General features: G+C 41.1%; 1 protein-coding gene across 3 annotated transcripts in view; it reads left to right on the forward strand.

Annotated features, from left to right (window-relative positions):
* The window catches only part of MAP2K5 (mitogen-activated protein kinase kinase 5), a 130115-nt gene that overhangs the window by 109691 nt on the left and 6512 nt on the right, over window positions 1-13912 (forward strand). For all 3 annotated transcript variants that reach the window (XM_035569423.2, XM_035569424.2, XM_035569425.2), the window contains one exon: window positions 138-183. In XM_035569423.2, coding sequence (XP_035425316.1) covers window positions 138-183 — 46 coding nt within the window. The remainder of the gene's footprint in view (window positions 1-137; window positions 184-13912) is intronic.

Genomic DNA, 13912 nt, shown 5'->3' on the forward strand with positions numbered 1-13912 from the left:
TATGTGATGAAGTTAAGAAATACATTGAAATTCTAGACACAGTCTGTCTCTGTTAAGGGAGGATGTCTTCGCTATTTAAGCAAATGGAATAAATAAACACTTGTTTATATACGAACATTTTGTTTTATGTCACATAGCATGAAAAAGCAACCAAAGGAAAGACCAGCTCCTGAAGATTTAATGGTAAGTAAAACTTCAGAGCCCTCCAGTGTGGTTTTCATATGAATGCTTTTTATTAACATATAGGGAAGTGGAGTTTTTGCTATTTTTTGTGTTGAGTTTTTTTTCAGCATGTACAAATTTAAATCTGAACTGTTTCTGGCTTGTGCAGCAATTACACACTTAGAGAGAACACCCAAACAAAAGGTGGAATTCTGATTCCACTCAAGTTAGTGGATATTTTGCTGTTACGTTCGTTGTGGCCAAAGCTTCACTTGTCATTTGGGGAGTTAATACAGAACTTTCACAGCCCGTATCAAGTTTCAATCAAAAAGATTTTGATGCTTAATACACATTTTTTTCAGTTTGTATGTCCAGGGATTACAGCTTAATGTAGGTCACTCCTTGTCGTCGTTTGCTAGTCTTAACCTTTCAAAATCTGAAGATTGAAAACAGGGGATACGGTCAAAATATTGTATATTTAATGAAATGCAGAAGCTACTGTTTTCACCTATATTCATGTACAATGAAATTAGTTTGGCTACAGAAGATTGAGTTAGTATGTGGCTTTGGTCTTCCCATAGAAAGACTGTCAGTGTTGGAATCTGAGCTCAGAGACCACTTCTTTTTCTAGCAAATGTCGTTTTTTCAGTAAGGCAATAATGGGGTACCTGCTCTTGAGCTGGTCCCTTGTGGCTATGCATTTAGTGCAGAGTACTGTTTTTAAGCTACTAGAAAAATACAGAATCAAACAATTGCTTTAAGTATTTACAATAATTTATATTGGAGATAGGAGTTGTAGTTGAGAATCTTCTGATTTGCAACAAATATCTTTGTTTTTTAAGTGTTTCATTACTTTTTGTATGTGCTATGTTTCCTGTCACTTGGAGATTTCTGTAAAATCACTGTAATTTATTTTCTGTGCATTGAATATGTAGGAATAATTTTAGCAGACTTCAACGACATACGGAACACGTTTGCGTCATTTCCTTTCTTGCTTACATGCTACGAAATACGAGTAAAATAAACAATTGTTTCTACTGCAGCGATTCTCTAGTTAAAGGCTAATCTCCGCAGATGCCCTGGGGCAGATATCTCACAATCCAGACTAGTCTCAGTGTAGACCCTGGTTAGTAAAGTATTTAACTGTGAATCTCATTTTAAGGATATTAACTTAAATAGATCCACATTTGAAGTTAGGCACCTGCTTAAATACCTTGGCAAAATGAGGCCTTGAAGTTTATCAGAGCCCCTCCACTTTGTGGTGGTGTGCGTCTCGTATGAAAGGCTTACTCTGCCTTATTTTGTCTTTTTTATTAACTTTTGATGGTTGGAAAATTCTTGCAGTTAGTCACATCTGAGAAAACTTGGAACAGGTTCTAGAGATGTAGACACATTTACCTTGTGCACTATTATGCTATGGCTGGATAGCTTAGCTATTAAAACAACGGAATAGGGTTTCATAAAACCTGTATCTGTTTGTAAATGCATGTTTCAGTGATGCAATAGGCCTGCCACTTATAAATAAAACATCTGCAGATCGCACATACCCCCATAAGTATATATGTATGTTTGGAAGCAATAACACCACTCCAGGGTGTAGAGTCATAAAAATGAGGCCAAAGGGTGAGTGCCTGCAGTACCAGGGAAGTGCACAGATTTATCTTTACAACTACATGCCCTGGAGTGTGCTAGTCCCCTTTTAAGGAGGTATTTTGTAAAATAATTTTAAAATTATAGCAGCCCAGAAAAAAAAAAAAAAAAAACTTCCTACTTTTTAAAGAAAATCTTTTGTTTAACACATTTTTTCCCTCATGCTACTTTCTATTCAATTATAAATAAACTTGCAACAGCAAATACTAAAGCATGAAGCAGACTGCTGCTGAAATAGAGAAGTGACCCAGTCCTTGCCTGCGATGTGGCTGACCCTCATAAGCTGGCCTAAATTCCCTCTCCCAGCCGGATGGGCTCAGAGCACCCTGCGCTTTTCTGCAGCAGGCTCACTGCTAGCTCAGTAGTTGCGCTCCGATCGGGTCCTTTGCATTCTTGCACTGACCCAGCCTTGTCAAAGAGCACTTTATTTCTGATATTTATATGCAGATATACATTTGCATATGTATGTAATAAATACACATACACAAGCATATCAGAACATGCGTATACATATGTGTATGTGTATTTCCCTGCTTAGCTGGAAAACGGGGCCAACACTGTTAAACATCCTCTGAATTCTGGAATTTGTGACCGCAGTAACCTTTCTGATTCCCCATCTTCTGTTTCTGAAGCCCCTGTTGTAATTCTGATGGCTGTCTCTGTGTTAACTAGCAGTAGCAGGTAGAGTGATGCAGATACTATCAGTGAAATCCTGGACCTCTCAAGGTCAGCTTACCGTTGATTTCACTGAGAGCAGGATTTCATGTTGTTCGTTGTTTGTTTTGATTTAAAGGAAATGTACTAGCAAGGACGAAAGGTGTAACATGTAATCATCGTTAGCTTCAGACAAAACAGCGGAGTGCAAGTTTTCTCCCCTATGGACATTAACCGTACTGGAAGTCACTATTTTGTAACCAATTTAGTATAATTAAAGACTGGAAGCAAAATGAAGGGAGCAGAACATCAATCTTTTTCTGCTCTCTTGATAATCAGTGAATTGTTAAATGCATTTTAAGAGCCAACTAACAATACCTGGAGTGCCAGATTGGCAACTCCAGTGAAGTCACAGGGTTACATCAGGGATGGATTTACCCCGTCTATCATGCTAAGAAGCCCTTTTTTTTTTTCTTTTTATAAAAGTCACTACACACATTTTGTTAGAAAATAGGGCCAAAGCCAAGGCTGTATGAAATTCCTGTATAAAATCAGGCTTTCTAGTACCATAGGTATTCTTGTGGAAGCGAACACCAGATTTCCATAACAGCTGACAAAAATTAACTTCTTCTATTTACACCCAGTCTTCCTTACACCTGTCCACAAAAAAAAAGATATATTTATAACACCAGTTTCTCTGTGTATACATAATCAACAATTTAGTTGATTCAAAGTATTTCCAATTAGCAGACTTTTTCCACGGAAGTGTTTAAAAAAAAAAAAAAGTAATTTCACCAGGCAATGGGAAAATTGTCCATTCTGGGGAAGGAATGATCTTTATAATTCACCAGTGGTTATTCTGAACATTGTTCTTACTGTGTCTGCTCTTTTGTCTCCAATTTGTTCCTTCTTAAGACAAGAAGGGCATAGAGTCAATTAAATTGAACCTGCTCCTGTTTCAGCACCATGGAAATCTGCACATCTTAGTGTATTCCTCTGTCTCTCTTCTCTCCCCTTCCAACTAGGAAAGGAAGATCTCAGCAATTCTTCTCTGTAAAGATAATTTTTTCCATGAACTTCCTGTTCTCATTTAAACCACGGAGCCATCTGGCATTGCAAGCCAGGCTGCCGGGGAAGCACGGACAGGCACGAGTGGGGTGCATGCAGTTAGTGAGCGCGACGTGGCAGCACGGGGAAGGTTCGAGCTCCTGCTTGTGCCGAGTGTATGGGTAGGCATCCGCACGCTGGTTTGGCTCAGGAAGCTGTAGATCTGACTGTATTTACGGTATTTTTCAGAAGCTTTCCATTCTAAGCTCTATTTAATGGAATCTATGCATAGTAAGTAATCAGGTCAGAGAGAAGCAACATCCCCTGTTTGAGATCAATCGCTGGCTAATACTTTATCTAGGCCACTTTATTATCTCATGCTGATTCCATTCCCATTCTCCTCCTCCTTTGTACATGCACTTCAGCTGTGGTAAAAGTACGTATCGCATACATATTAAAAACATATACCCATTCTATCTGTATGTAAATGTGTGAGACACAGCTGGATATTGCAGGAGTTTGATTTACTAATAGTTATTATCTGTTCTAGCTGTTCAGAGGCAAAGAGAGTTTCAGAAAACAAGCTAGCGCAGAAATTGCCTTTATGATATCACTATCCCGCTTTGGTAATTGTTTAAAATCTCTTCTTTAGCTGGAAGCTTGGCCTTTTATTTTGCAGGTTGTATGTGCTTTTCAAAAAACCAGCAGATCTGTTGAAGTCTCCGGTTGAGTTTTTTTGTTAGTACTGCACTGAACTCTACTATGCTACATATTGCTGTATAAATGAAAGCAATTTACTTAAGGAAATTGTATTTGAAATACCAAAAGTCAAGCATGTAGCATTTATTTCTTTATGTTTTCCCATGGATGCCTAAAAGTACGGTCATTAAGATGCCGTTTGGATTTCTTGAGGGACATATCGGGCAGATAGAGGCAATGTTTTTGGCCAAAGATCCAGTCAGCTTCCGCACTTGATTCCTTTTGCACAGATCTTCTCATTTTTGTTTAGGTCTCCAAATAGAAATTACAACTTCTAGCTTTTCTCCTTTTTTAACTTTAAATTACTGATGCTACTTACGTTGGCGTGTGATTAATTCAGAATTGTATGATAAATTGTACATCATCTGTGTCAAAACCACTGACTTGCTGAAAACATGTTTTTTATTTTTTTTTAATTATTATTATGTTGTTTGTTTGTTTAAATGCCTAGTGTGATATTGAAGTTCCCTATTCCTATGCATTCAGCAATCCCTCTGTATGCTTCAGGAATGGCATTTAGATCAGGCACCTTGGTCTTATTAGCTACAGTGGGCATTTTTTCCAGATAGATCATTTGTTATATTTAAATATGTTTTCATAAACATTGCAGACTGTCAAAAATGGATTCTGGTTCTGTGTTCCCCTACCTGCAACAAATACAGGGAATCAGAAATGAGAAGCATTTAAGTAGCACTATTTTAAGTAGTCATTTTCTAGAGAGTCTGACCAGTAGCAGTTCTTACCAGGTAGAGCTAAACTTGTTTGCAGCTTGTTGTGTTAAACCATGGTTTGTAGCCTGTGGGAAATACTTTTTGCTTTAAGCAAACAAGTGGAGGATCAGTGTAATCCTACCTGAATTTCCATGTAAACCTTCAGAATAAAGCCAATAGCGTACTTCCACTCGTCTTTGTCAATAACAGTGTTTTCCCCCAACAGCTAATTTGGCTTTGCGTTATAGCAGTGGCATCACTGAGTAGCTGAGAGCACTGAACAGGCTGGGTTTTCTGATGACCTTAAATTTTGACAAAAAGCAGAGGGCTGTCTGCACTTCGCTTTTCATAGATGCATCCAGTAAATCTTCTGAAGACAGCTTACAGATAAATGTTTTCTGTCTCTATCTGTCTAGATGTTTATGCATCATTGCTGGATCACATTGAGCCAAGAATTTTCACTCTTTGGCTACTTACAAGCATATTTTTTTTCCCGAGCCAGTGCAGGATCACCTATCAGAGATGATTTGTCCAGCATAAAATTGTCAGTGCTTGAACCTGTGATGGATAGCTTTGTTTGCAAACATTTAGGCTGTCCTCTGTCACAATGATCCCAGTTCATTCACCCCATGACAAGGAGAAATTCTGACAGACACCAAAACACATACCAGATGTAAAGGAAAGGGCTTTTTCCTGACTTCCTAAGGAAAAATAAAGTACAAAGCCAGGTATTTCAGCTGTTGTAAACATGATAAATATTAATCTGTGTCCTCAATCGATCACAGACACACAGTGGACAAGGAGTCCTGGATGAAATCCTGGCTATGCTGGAGTCAATGAAGAATTTAGATTGACTTCACTGATGCTGGGATTTCACACTAGGATTTGGGGTGTTCCTGTTACTGTGTGTTTGTCATCTTCCTTGGTCAGGGTAGTTGAAGATTTGGAGGAAAAAAGTACATTATTTCAGGAGGCTGCATTACTCAACACTCTGCTGAAATAGGGGAAGGTAGGTTATGGATCTTCCCTTCTCTCTCTTTCCTTTGCTCTCTCTCTGCTGTTCCTGTCCTTAGGGATATGATTTGCTCTTCTTTGTCACTTGAGAAATCAGCTATCAAAATGGAGAAATATATTCTATCAGTGTCACTAAATCCAGCAATTACAGAAGACTATGATTGTGACAAGGTTAACTTGTTAGCATTAGAGTTTTAAGGTGTTATATTCATTCACTGTCTTCTGCAGTCCCATTGCTCATACCACTGCTGATTTTTTACGGAAAATGTGAAAATCTGACTCTTTCTTTCTAACATGCCCTAAAGCTGCACAATATAGTGGCACTTTCCAGTGAAATGTGAAAAGAAATAACTTGAGCTGGCACAAAGAAGTATTGAAAATCTAAGGAAATTGGGCAAAAACAAATTGGCAACAGCTTAGAGTTATACAGCTTAGAAGATAGTTAATATTTTTGGTGACTGGAGTCTCTTGGGCTTTGCAGTTTAATTTGAGCAAATGTTTCATTTGGCACTTCTAGTTGTTCTGTAGTTCTCCAGGCACTTAGGAAAATATTTACATCTCACTCATTTTGGTAGCAGAATTAGAAGTCTTTGAATTATGATACACTGAGAAGTTGTGCATTTATGGTATTAGTATTTCTATGTCAATTGTCTTTCCTACGTATTTATTTTTTAAAAAAGAAAGAAAATGTGAATGGTTCCAAAATAAGAGGCATATCTGTAACTCCTAGAATACTATCCTTCCTCTTTGTTCCAAATTCATCACAGAATTTGCTGTAATGGGCGGCTCTGGAAATCTATGTACGGTATTTATTTGGGTAATGAAACTGGAATTTTAAATTGATTCAGACCTGCTGGATAGATTGAAATTGCTGAAATTGGTATAGTACCAGCAACAGTGGGCCTGCGTTCTGATTAGCACCTCAAGATTCTCCTGCAGTATTAAATAAGAGTAGTAATTGCCTATGAATGAGCAAAGTATAAAGCAGGAGATACAGATATGGCTTCCTATGACCTGTGTGCATTATGCCTCAAATCCCTTAATCAGATTTGTGCCAGTTGATTCTTACATCCACAGAAATTCAGCTGGAGGATCAGGGCCTAAAGTAGTAAAAAATCAATTAATACGACTTTCTAATTTGTGCAGTTGACAAAAACGCATGTAAATAGGGAACATTTTTCTACTTAAGAGGGCTGCACTGAAAGATTTTTAATTGGATTTTCATTGTGATTGACAGCACTTGATTATGACAGTAACTTTATTTGGCTGGACTGTTATAGCCCTCTTGTTCGGATTTTTTCCATCAAAGCTCTTTTTTATCCACTGAATTCCCAGCGGAGCAGCAGTGGCTGTGAAAGAGCCTTTTAGCACCTTTGTTGCAGCCATCCCTGGTGATGATTGGACCCAGCTGGTAGCAGATAAGAAAATGTCCCTCTCACAAAGAGGTTGCATCTCCCGTCCCCATGGCTTCAATAATTTTAAGAGCCCCAGAAACCTGTTGAGGATTAGAAGTAGCTTTAGATGTGAAATGAGTGTTAAGTATTAGTAATCGGGAGATTAGGGCCCCGGGGACAATGGGAGATAAACAACTGCAATTAAGGCAAATCTGCCAGAGTAAACAAAATTTAGCAGAAACAGATGCCCTAACCATTTTGGGGGATTGATTGGAGGGCACCGAGGAATCGATTTTTGTCTTGTTTACACTTTCAAACCCCTGTGATAAACTGGGAGGCTAAATATTTCATACAGCCTGATTTTAGTTAATTTTTTTCCAGCTCCTCACAGTAGGTCTGCTCTCTTCTAACAGTGACCAGGCCTGAGTTTATTCAGCGTTCACAGGGAGCAGCTAATTGTCTATGAAGGGCCCCTGTGTTTAAATGGGCTTGACAGGAATTTAAATTTTGTTTCAATCAACCTCTGCGCTCACAGCCTGCTCCAGTTTCTAATTTTTAAATTAAACATGATTTTTTGAAGCCGCGGCCTCTCCTCTGGAAGCGGCTGCCCGCGCTCCCGCCAAAGGCAGCTGCCGCAGAGCGGGAGCGCGCGGGTTTATTAAGGCCGTAACGGCAAAGCGCGACGAGCCGCGGCCCTGGAAAAGTTCATTGTCCCATAAACACGCATCTGCCCGTTCCAGTTTAATGGGGGATGCTGAGGTGGATGCTCAGCTGGTGTAGGCCGGAACGGCTCTGCCAGAGCCTGCCTCTGCCATGGGGAGCCCGGCCCTGCCGGCCTCAGAGCCGAGCTTGGCTCCCAGTGGGGTCTGGGGGAAGTGGTCGAGGTGGCCTTGGTCGTTTGCGCACTGACCTTGTGAGGGATTCAAAGGATTTTTTTTTTTTTTTGCCAAGCCAACTAGTGGTTATTTATTGTATGGCCTTCTCTGTATTTTTAGTAGGGTTCCGTACATTTATTTACACATAGTTTTATACCTGTTTGTCAGCTCCTGACACAGTATGATTTGACTGTATGTTTGTGCTTCATCATTTAATATTTATTCTATTCAGTCCTTTTACTGAAACCTGGCAAACATAGGTGTGTTATTTTGCGCTAGATGGTGTTTAGGCATGTAATGGGATGTGATCTTATGAAGTACTTTTAAAAACAACTTGTTCATGTGCAGAAACTTCCCTATCCCAGTGAAATGTGGGATGGTTCATTATTAGTGTTTGTTTCCAGTCAAATCATCTTCTGTTTTGTTGTCACTGTTTCGGTTGTTGTCAGTGTGTATGTGTATGCACACACGTGTATTCACACAGCATTTTCGACTCCAAGGTTGGAGGATACTGTTCAAATTTATTCCAACTCAGTCAGTAGAAAAGTTTCTCAAAACTTGGAGAAAACATATATTTTCTCCCTTCTTTCCCTATCTGGGAAATGTGTTTGAAGGAAATACTACATCAGTTTTTAGTGTTTCACTCTGTCTGCTTGGTGTCAACAAGACTGTCACAGTAAGCCAAGAGCTAAAGTACAATGCTGAGGATGCATCTGAATTAACATTAGAGTTTAGGTCAGGTGTGCATTTTGGTTTGAATCTACAGATCTTTCAGAGCTACTGCACTTTCATTCTCATCACAGATGGGTCTTGAAGCTCATGAATCGAATCAATTTCAAATGAAACCAAAGCAGAAGATGTGCTCCAGGCACACACCTCATGTGCTGCAGCTACTAATAGGCGCTGCATCCATAGACCAGACCAGAGCTGGTCAAAAGTAAAACCTCTTCCATCCCTGAAACACTGCACCAACCATTTCACTCTGCAGATCTGCTTCTGTTGTCGACAGCTTGCTAATGTTGACATACTCTATCAGCCTTGGGCCACTCTCTCTATTCCTCTTCTACAGCTCTTCTTAACCTCAGCAACACTTGCAAAAGCACGTTCCAATTACATTTCGGTTGCCTTAGTTTTTTTTAAGAGTCATCATGAAAAATACCTTTGCTGGGAGTTAGCTCATTTTGTTAGCTAAGCACCAAGAAGCATGCCAAGCACAGTTATTGGTTTAACGGCAAATATCAAAAGCAAAACTGCTGTGGAAAGAATGATCTGCAGATGGGTGAATAGATTTGCCTGTGCCACAGCCAAAACCAAAACTCCATTGCACATTTAAGACGAGTATGCACAACAGAAAGAGCGTAGCAAAAATCAGACTCACTCGTGCACACCCTGGGGTTCTGCAGTATGGGGGAATTGAATTACAAAGTCAAGTCTGTACTACAGAAGTCAGAGGAGCTGTACTGGTTGCTGCTAACCTGATCTGAAAGAAAATCACCTCTTGACTCCGAGTCTGGTGATGAGTTGCTGTCCTGAGTGGCCAGCCCAGACACACTGGTCAGGGCTGCTTTTAGGGCCACCAGCACGTTATTTGGCTATGACCAACATCCAGAGCTTCAGAAGAAGGTTAAAAAAGGGGTTTTAATCATAATGGAAGATGTATATTACTGTTTAAAAGTGGAAATTTTGGTGTGATTTGTGCACAGCTTGTCTTCAGGTTAAGGTTTTCAGGTTCAAGTTAAGCTATTGTTCCTCTGGGTCCATCCATTGTGCTTGGAAACTGTTATTTTGTAAAGACAAGTTCTGCAAATTGCGGAAGAATTTTGGTGCATCAACAAAACTACTAAACCTGCTGAAAATCACTTGCCATTAATTATATTGTATAAAAACTAAAAGTGCATTGGAAAAAGTTCATCTACATTCGGAGGAGTAACATGGAAAAAAGTAAAAGGAGTCTACATCAGAGGAAAAAAATATATATAGGAAATTGAGCTCCAAGACTTCAGCATTTCATAGTGTTACTCACTTATCATTGTTTAGTACATTTTGTATCATCTCTTCACTATCTTAAATATTATCAGAGGGATAAAATCATTAGTGTGCTAATCTAGATAGCCGCAGTTCTAGCACTGACCTAGGCTAATCTGCCTTTGCAATTTCAAGAACTATGTTTGACTCCTCTGAAAGTAACCTTAAATTGTAGTCTTGTAAGAATTCCAGAGCTGTATCCTTCACTCCTTCTCCTAATGAGGTTATGACCAAATGCTCATTATAATTGCTTTAGACTCCTTTTAATTTTCAAGCTTATTAATCATAAGAAGAGTTATTTAAAATTGCATAAATTAATCTTAGATTAAAAGCCCATCAAAGCCTCGAAACAATTAAGAATAAGTAGGATTTCCCTGGGGCAGCAAGTTTTATTTTAATAGTGTAGTCAGGTGGATATCAGAACATTGAAGTATGGTAGTGATTAATGTATGCAAAATTTAAATGAGAGTTTTTAAATGGCAAATCTAAATCACATATTGACCTAACTGTAGGCTTTAACTGCATTGTCTGTCATATATTTAAACTGTTTAGTAATCAACATTTTAATTACAGTGTATGTTAGGGAGGCCATGCAACAAACAAAACTCACCACTTTCCGACACTCCGCGTGGAACTGTTTAGCAGGTGAGGGCTGTGCTATTAACTGCTCAGAATAAGGAATGAGGAAAGAGAGCACAACCTTCAAGGAGACTAATGATACTTGATTTTGCTTATAGATGTGTTCTTGTCCCTGCTTCATCTACACCCAGGAAACGCCACTGATCAATGCGGTTTCTGACCCACCTTGATACCGCCACCATACCCTAGACAAATGGGTGCTTTGTGCTCTCTGAGCTGGCAGACGCTACAGGTGGTATCCCCATGGGGTGGGAAATTCTGGGAAAACATTATCTTCTGGATGCTTTCATTTTCTGATTCCTGGAGTCCCTCTGCCCCCCGCAGCTTTGCAGATCTATTTGAAGACCTCTGTCTTTGGCCCCTGCTATGGGATATTTCGCTGTAGCAGCCAGTTGAGGATGGGCTTGTGGGCGTGCTGAGTTCTTTGCCAAGTGCAGTGAGAGGCAGCGCTTGCCCAGAGTAGTCAATGTTCTGAGGGTGGCAACTGGGGGAGAGATCTTGGCCAGTAAACACTTGGTACCAAATCAAGCACAGCCATGCAAGTATATATGCAAAGCTGATACTTTATGGCTAAACTTGCTGTCATCTGGCATATGGGGACCCGTCACTGCAGGTATTGCATGAGAGACAAGGAGGTGACATTTCTGGGTAGCTGTGTCTATTAAAGCAAGGGTTGACCTTGCTGGAGCTTTAGGTAACTGGGGGCTTGCTTTCTAGACAGTCATGCTAAGCCTCTCAGTCACTGGTGTTTCAAGCATTTCAGCACCCACCCTTTTCTCTAAAGGGTTGCCTGCCATGGGCAAGACACATCCTAAAATTGCAAAAGCGAAGCAAGGGATGCAACAGCCAGATCATACTTAAGTAGTGTCTGGCAGGGTCTTCCCACTCGTGTATGTATCCTGTGTCTCCATGGATCAATGTGAGCATGTGAAGCCTTCAGATTTTTTACCCCACTTGAGCCTTAGAAGAGAGCGATGGAAGGAAGGCAGCTGTGTGGCGCAGCCCCTGAGGAGGACTCTGACACCTTCTGTGCCTGTGAATTAACAATGTTTTGGGAGTCAGCAGTAGAGTATTGGCCTGAGGATTCCTCACTGCTATTCCTGGCTGTGGGAGCAGAAATCGGCCTTGTGGATAGCTAGCACAGATAATTAGAACAGCGTTTAGTTTGGCTTGTCCTTGGAGGCAGAAGCTCTAGATGTAAAATCCTCCACTACTGGAGGCAGTAGTAATGAAATCCTGCGTGTGCTGAGGGAGACGCAGGGTCAGTTTGGGGTAGTTTGGGTTACTTGAGCACTTTGTCTCTCCAGGCATCCAGGGAGGTAAAACAGCTCCAGAGCTGAGGTTCATATTTGTCATTTTGGAGGTCTGACTTGTATTCCCACTAAAGATGGGAATGGGCAAGAACTTCCTCTTGTATATGTGCCCTCATTTAATTATAAGAGCTGTAAATAGCATAAAAACGTCAGTAGCAATCGGAGAACTAGCTGGGATGATAACTGTGGTGCACTAGTTTACAGCCAAGTTCTCGTCTTCCAAAATTGCAGGGCTTGCACTCCTTCAGACAGCTAGGAATGAGTTGCCAAGCAGACTTTTTACGATCTGATCAAGCCTGCCTTCAAACAGAGGGCACCTCCAGTGGAATAAGACATGAGACATCCCAGCTGATACAGGAGCAAAAGTGGTGTGGGGTGGAAACGGGTCGCAGGTGTCCCGCGGGCAGTGATGGGGCTGTGCAGAGCTGGGGCAGAGGAAGTTCTCCCTAGGTCTTAACTCTACCTGCCAGGGAAGCCTTACCCGTGTCATCAGGGATGAGGGAAGGGCAATGATTTTTTCATTTTTTTCTTAAAAGATGCCCGAGCGCTCAGAGCTGCCATGTTTTTGCAGGAAAAGCTCTGTGTTGAAGCATCTGATGCACCACGGAGATACTCGGTGTTGCAGAGCAGTGACATGCCGGTTCTAATATTGCCTAATAAACTGCGGCATTGTCTTTTCCCTCCCCCTTTAAAAAATGGCATCAGAATCGCGTGTTGAGCGGAGAGTGAGCTTCCCTTAAAGCAGCCTGTAGCCATCAGTAATATTTATTTTCTCTATTTGTTTTAAGCCTGTGAAGACCGTGGTTTCCTCCATACTGTCCTGATGGAGCCCTGACCAGAAAGCGTGCAATGCCCCTAGCCCTAATGTGCCATTAATGATAGGTTAATGTACAGTATAATGTTTTTTGGACTATGGGTTCATTACACTTCTGAGTGCAAGGTCCTTCTGCAGAGCGCCCAAGGTCCCATTGCATTATATCATGCAATAAAAATACCCTTTTCATATCACAGGCTAATAAACTGTATTTGAAATGCTGTCTAAGGGCACTGCCATCGTCTTGATAGTCTATGTCTGCAACAGTTGGGATCTTTTTATTATATTTTTTGTTACGCCGAATTCAAATTTTTAAATGAAATGCATAATTTGTCTGTGCCTCTCCGTAATAAATGGAGCACAGTGCTTTTACTACACAATCTGGGAGGATTCCTGTAAAAGAGAGCGTAAAAAGGCTCGCACTGGTGCAACCGACAGCAACGCTGCCTATTTCCTAACATCCCTTGCGTAAGCGTGAAGTCTTTTGTTGTCGTTTCTAATTTGCCAGGTGTTGTGATTACGTTTGGGTGGCAGACAGTTGTTGCCATGAGGCTTTGGGCCCTAAAGAGGTGTCCCTCCTTCCTCCTCCATACCCCTCAGGTTCACATTAAGGTCTGTCTTTGCAGCTTGCTTCTGGCTGTAGGGAGGACCGCTTGCAGGATGCCAAGAGGCAGCCCCAAGCGCTGGCCCTGGCCACGCAGGATTGAAAGTCAGGGCATGGCTCTTTTTGCCATGGAGGAGGAAGGAGGGAGGGTGGGCATTGCCCCAGGAACCCGCTGCTGCTTTACACCACCACCGAAGTCAGAGGTGCCGAGGTGGTGCCGTGGGGGCACCTGGCTGTGATCCTGGCAGCGCT

Source organism: Cygnus atratus, chromosome 11 (assembly GCF_013377495.2).
Source record: "Cygnus atratus isolate AKBS03 ecotype Queensland, Australia chromosome 11, CAtr_DNAZoo_HiC_assembly, whole genome shotgun sequence".
Lineage (NCBI taxonomy): Eukaryota > Metazoa > Chordata > Aves > Anseriformes > Anatidae > Cygnus > Cygnus atratus.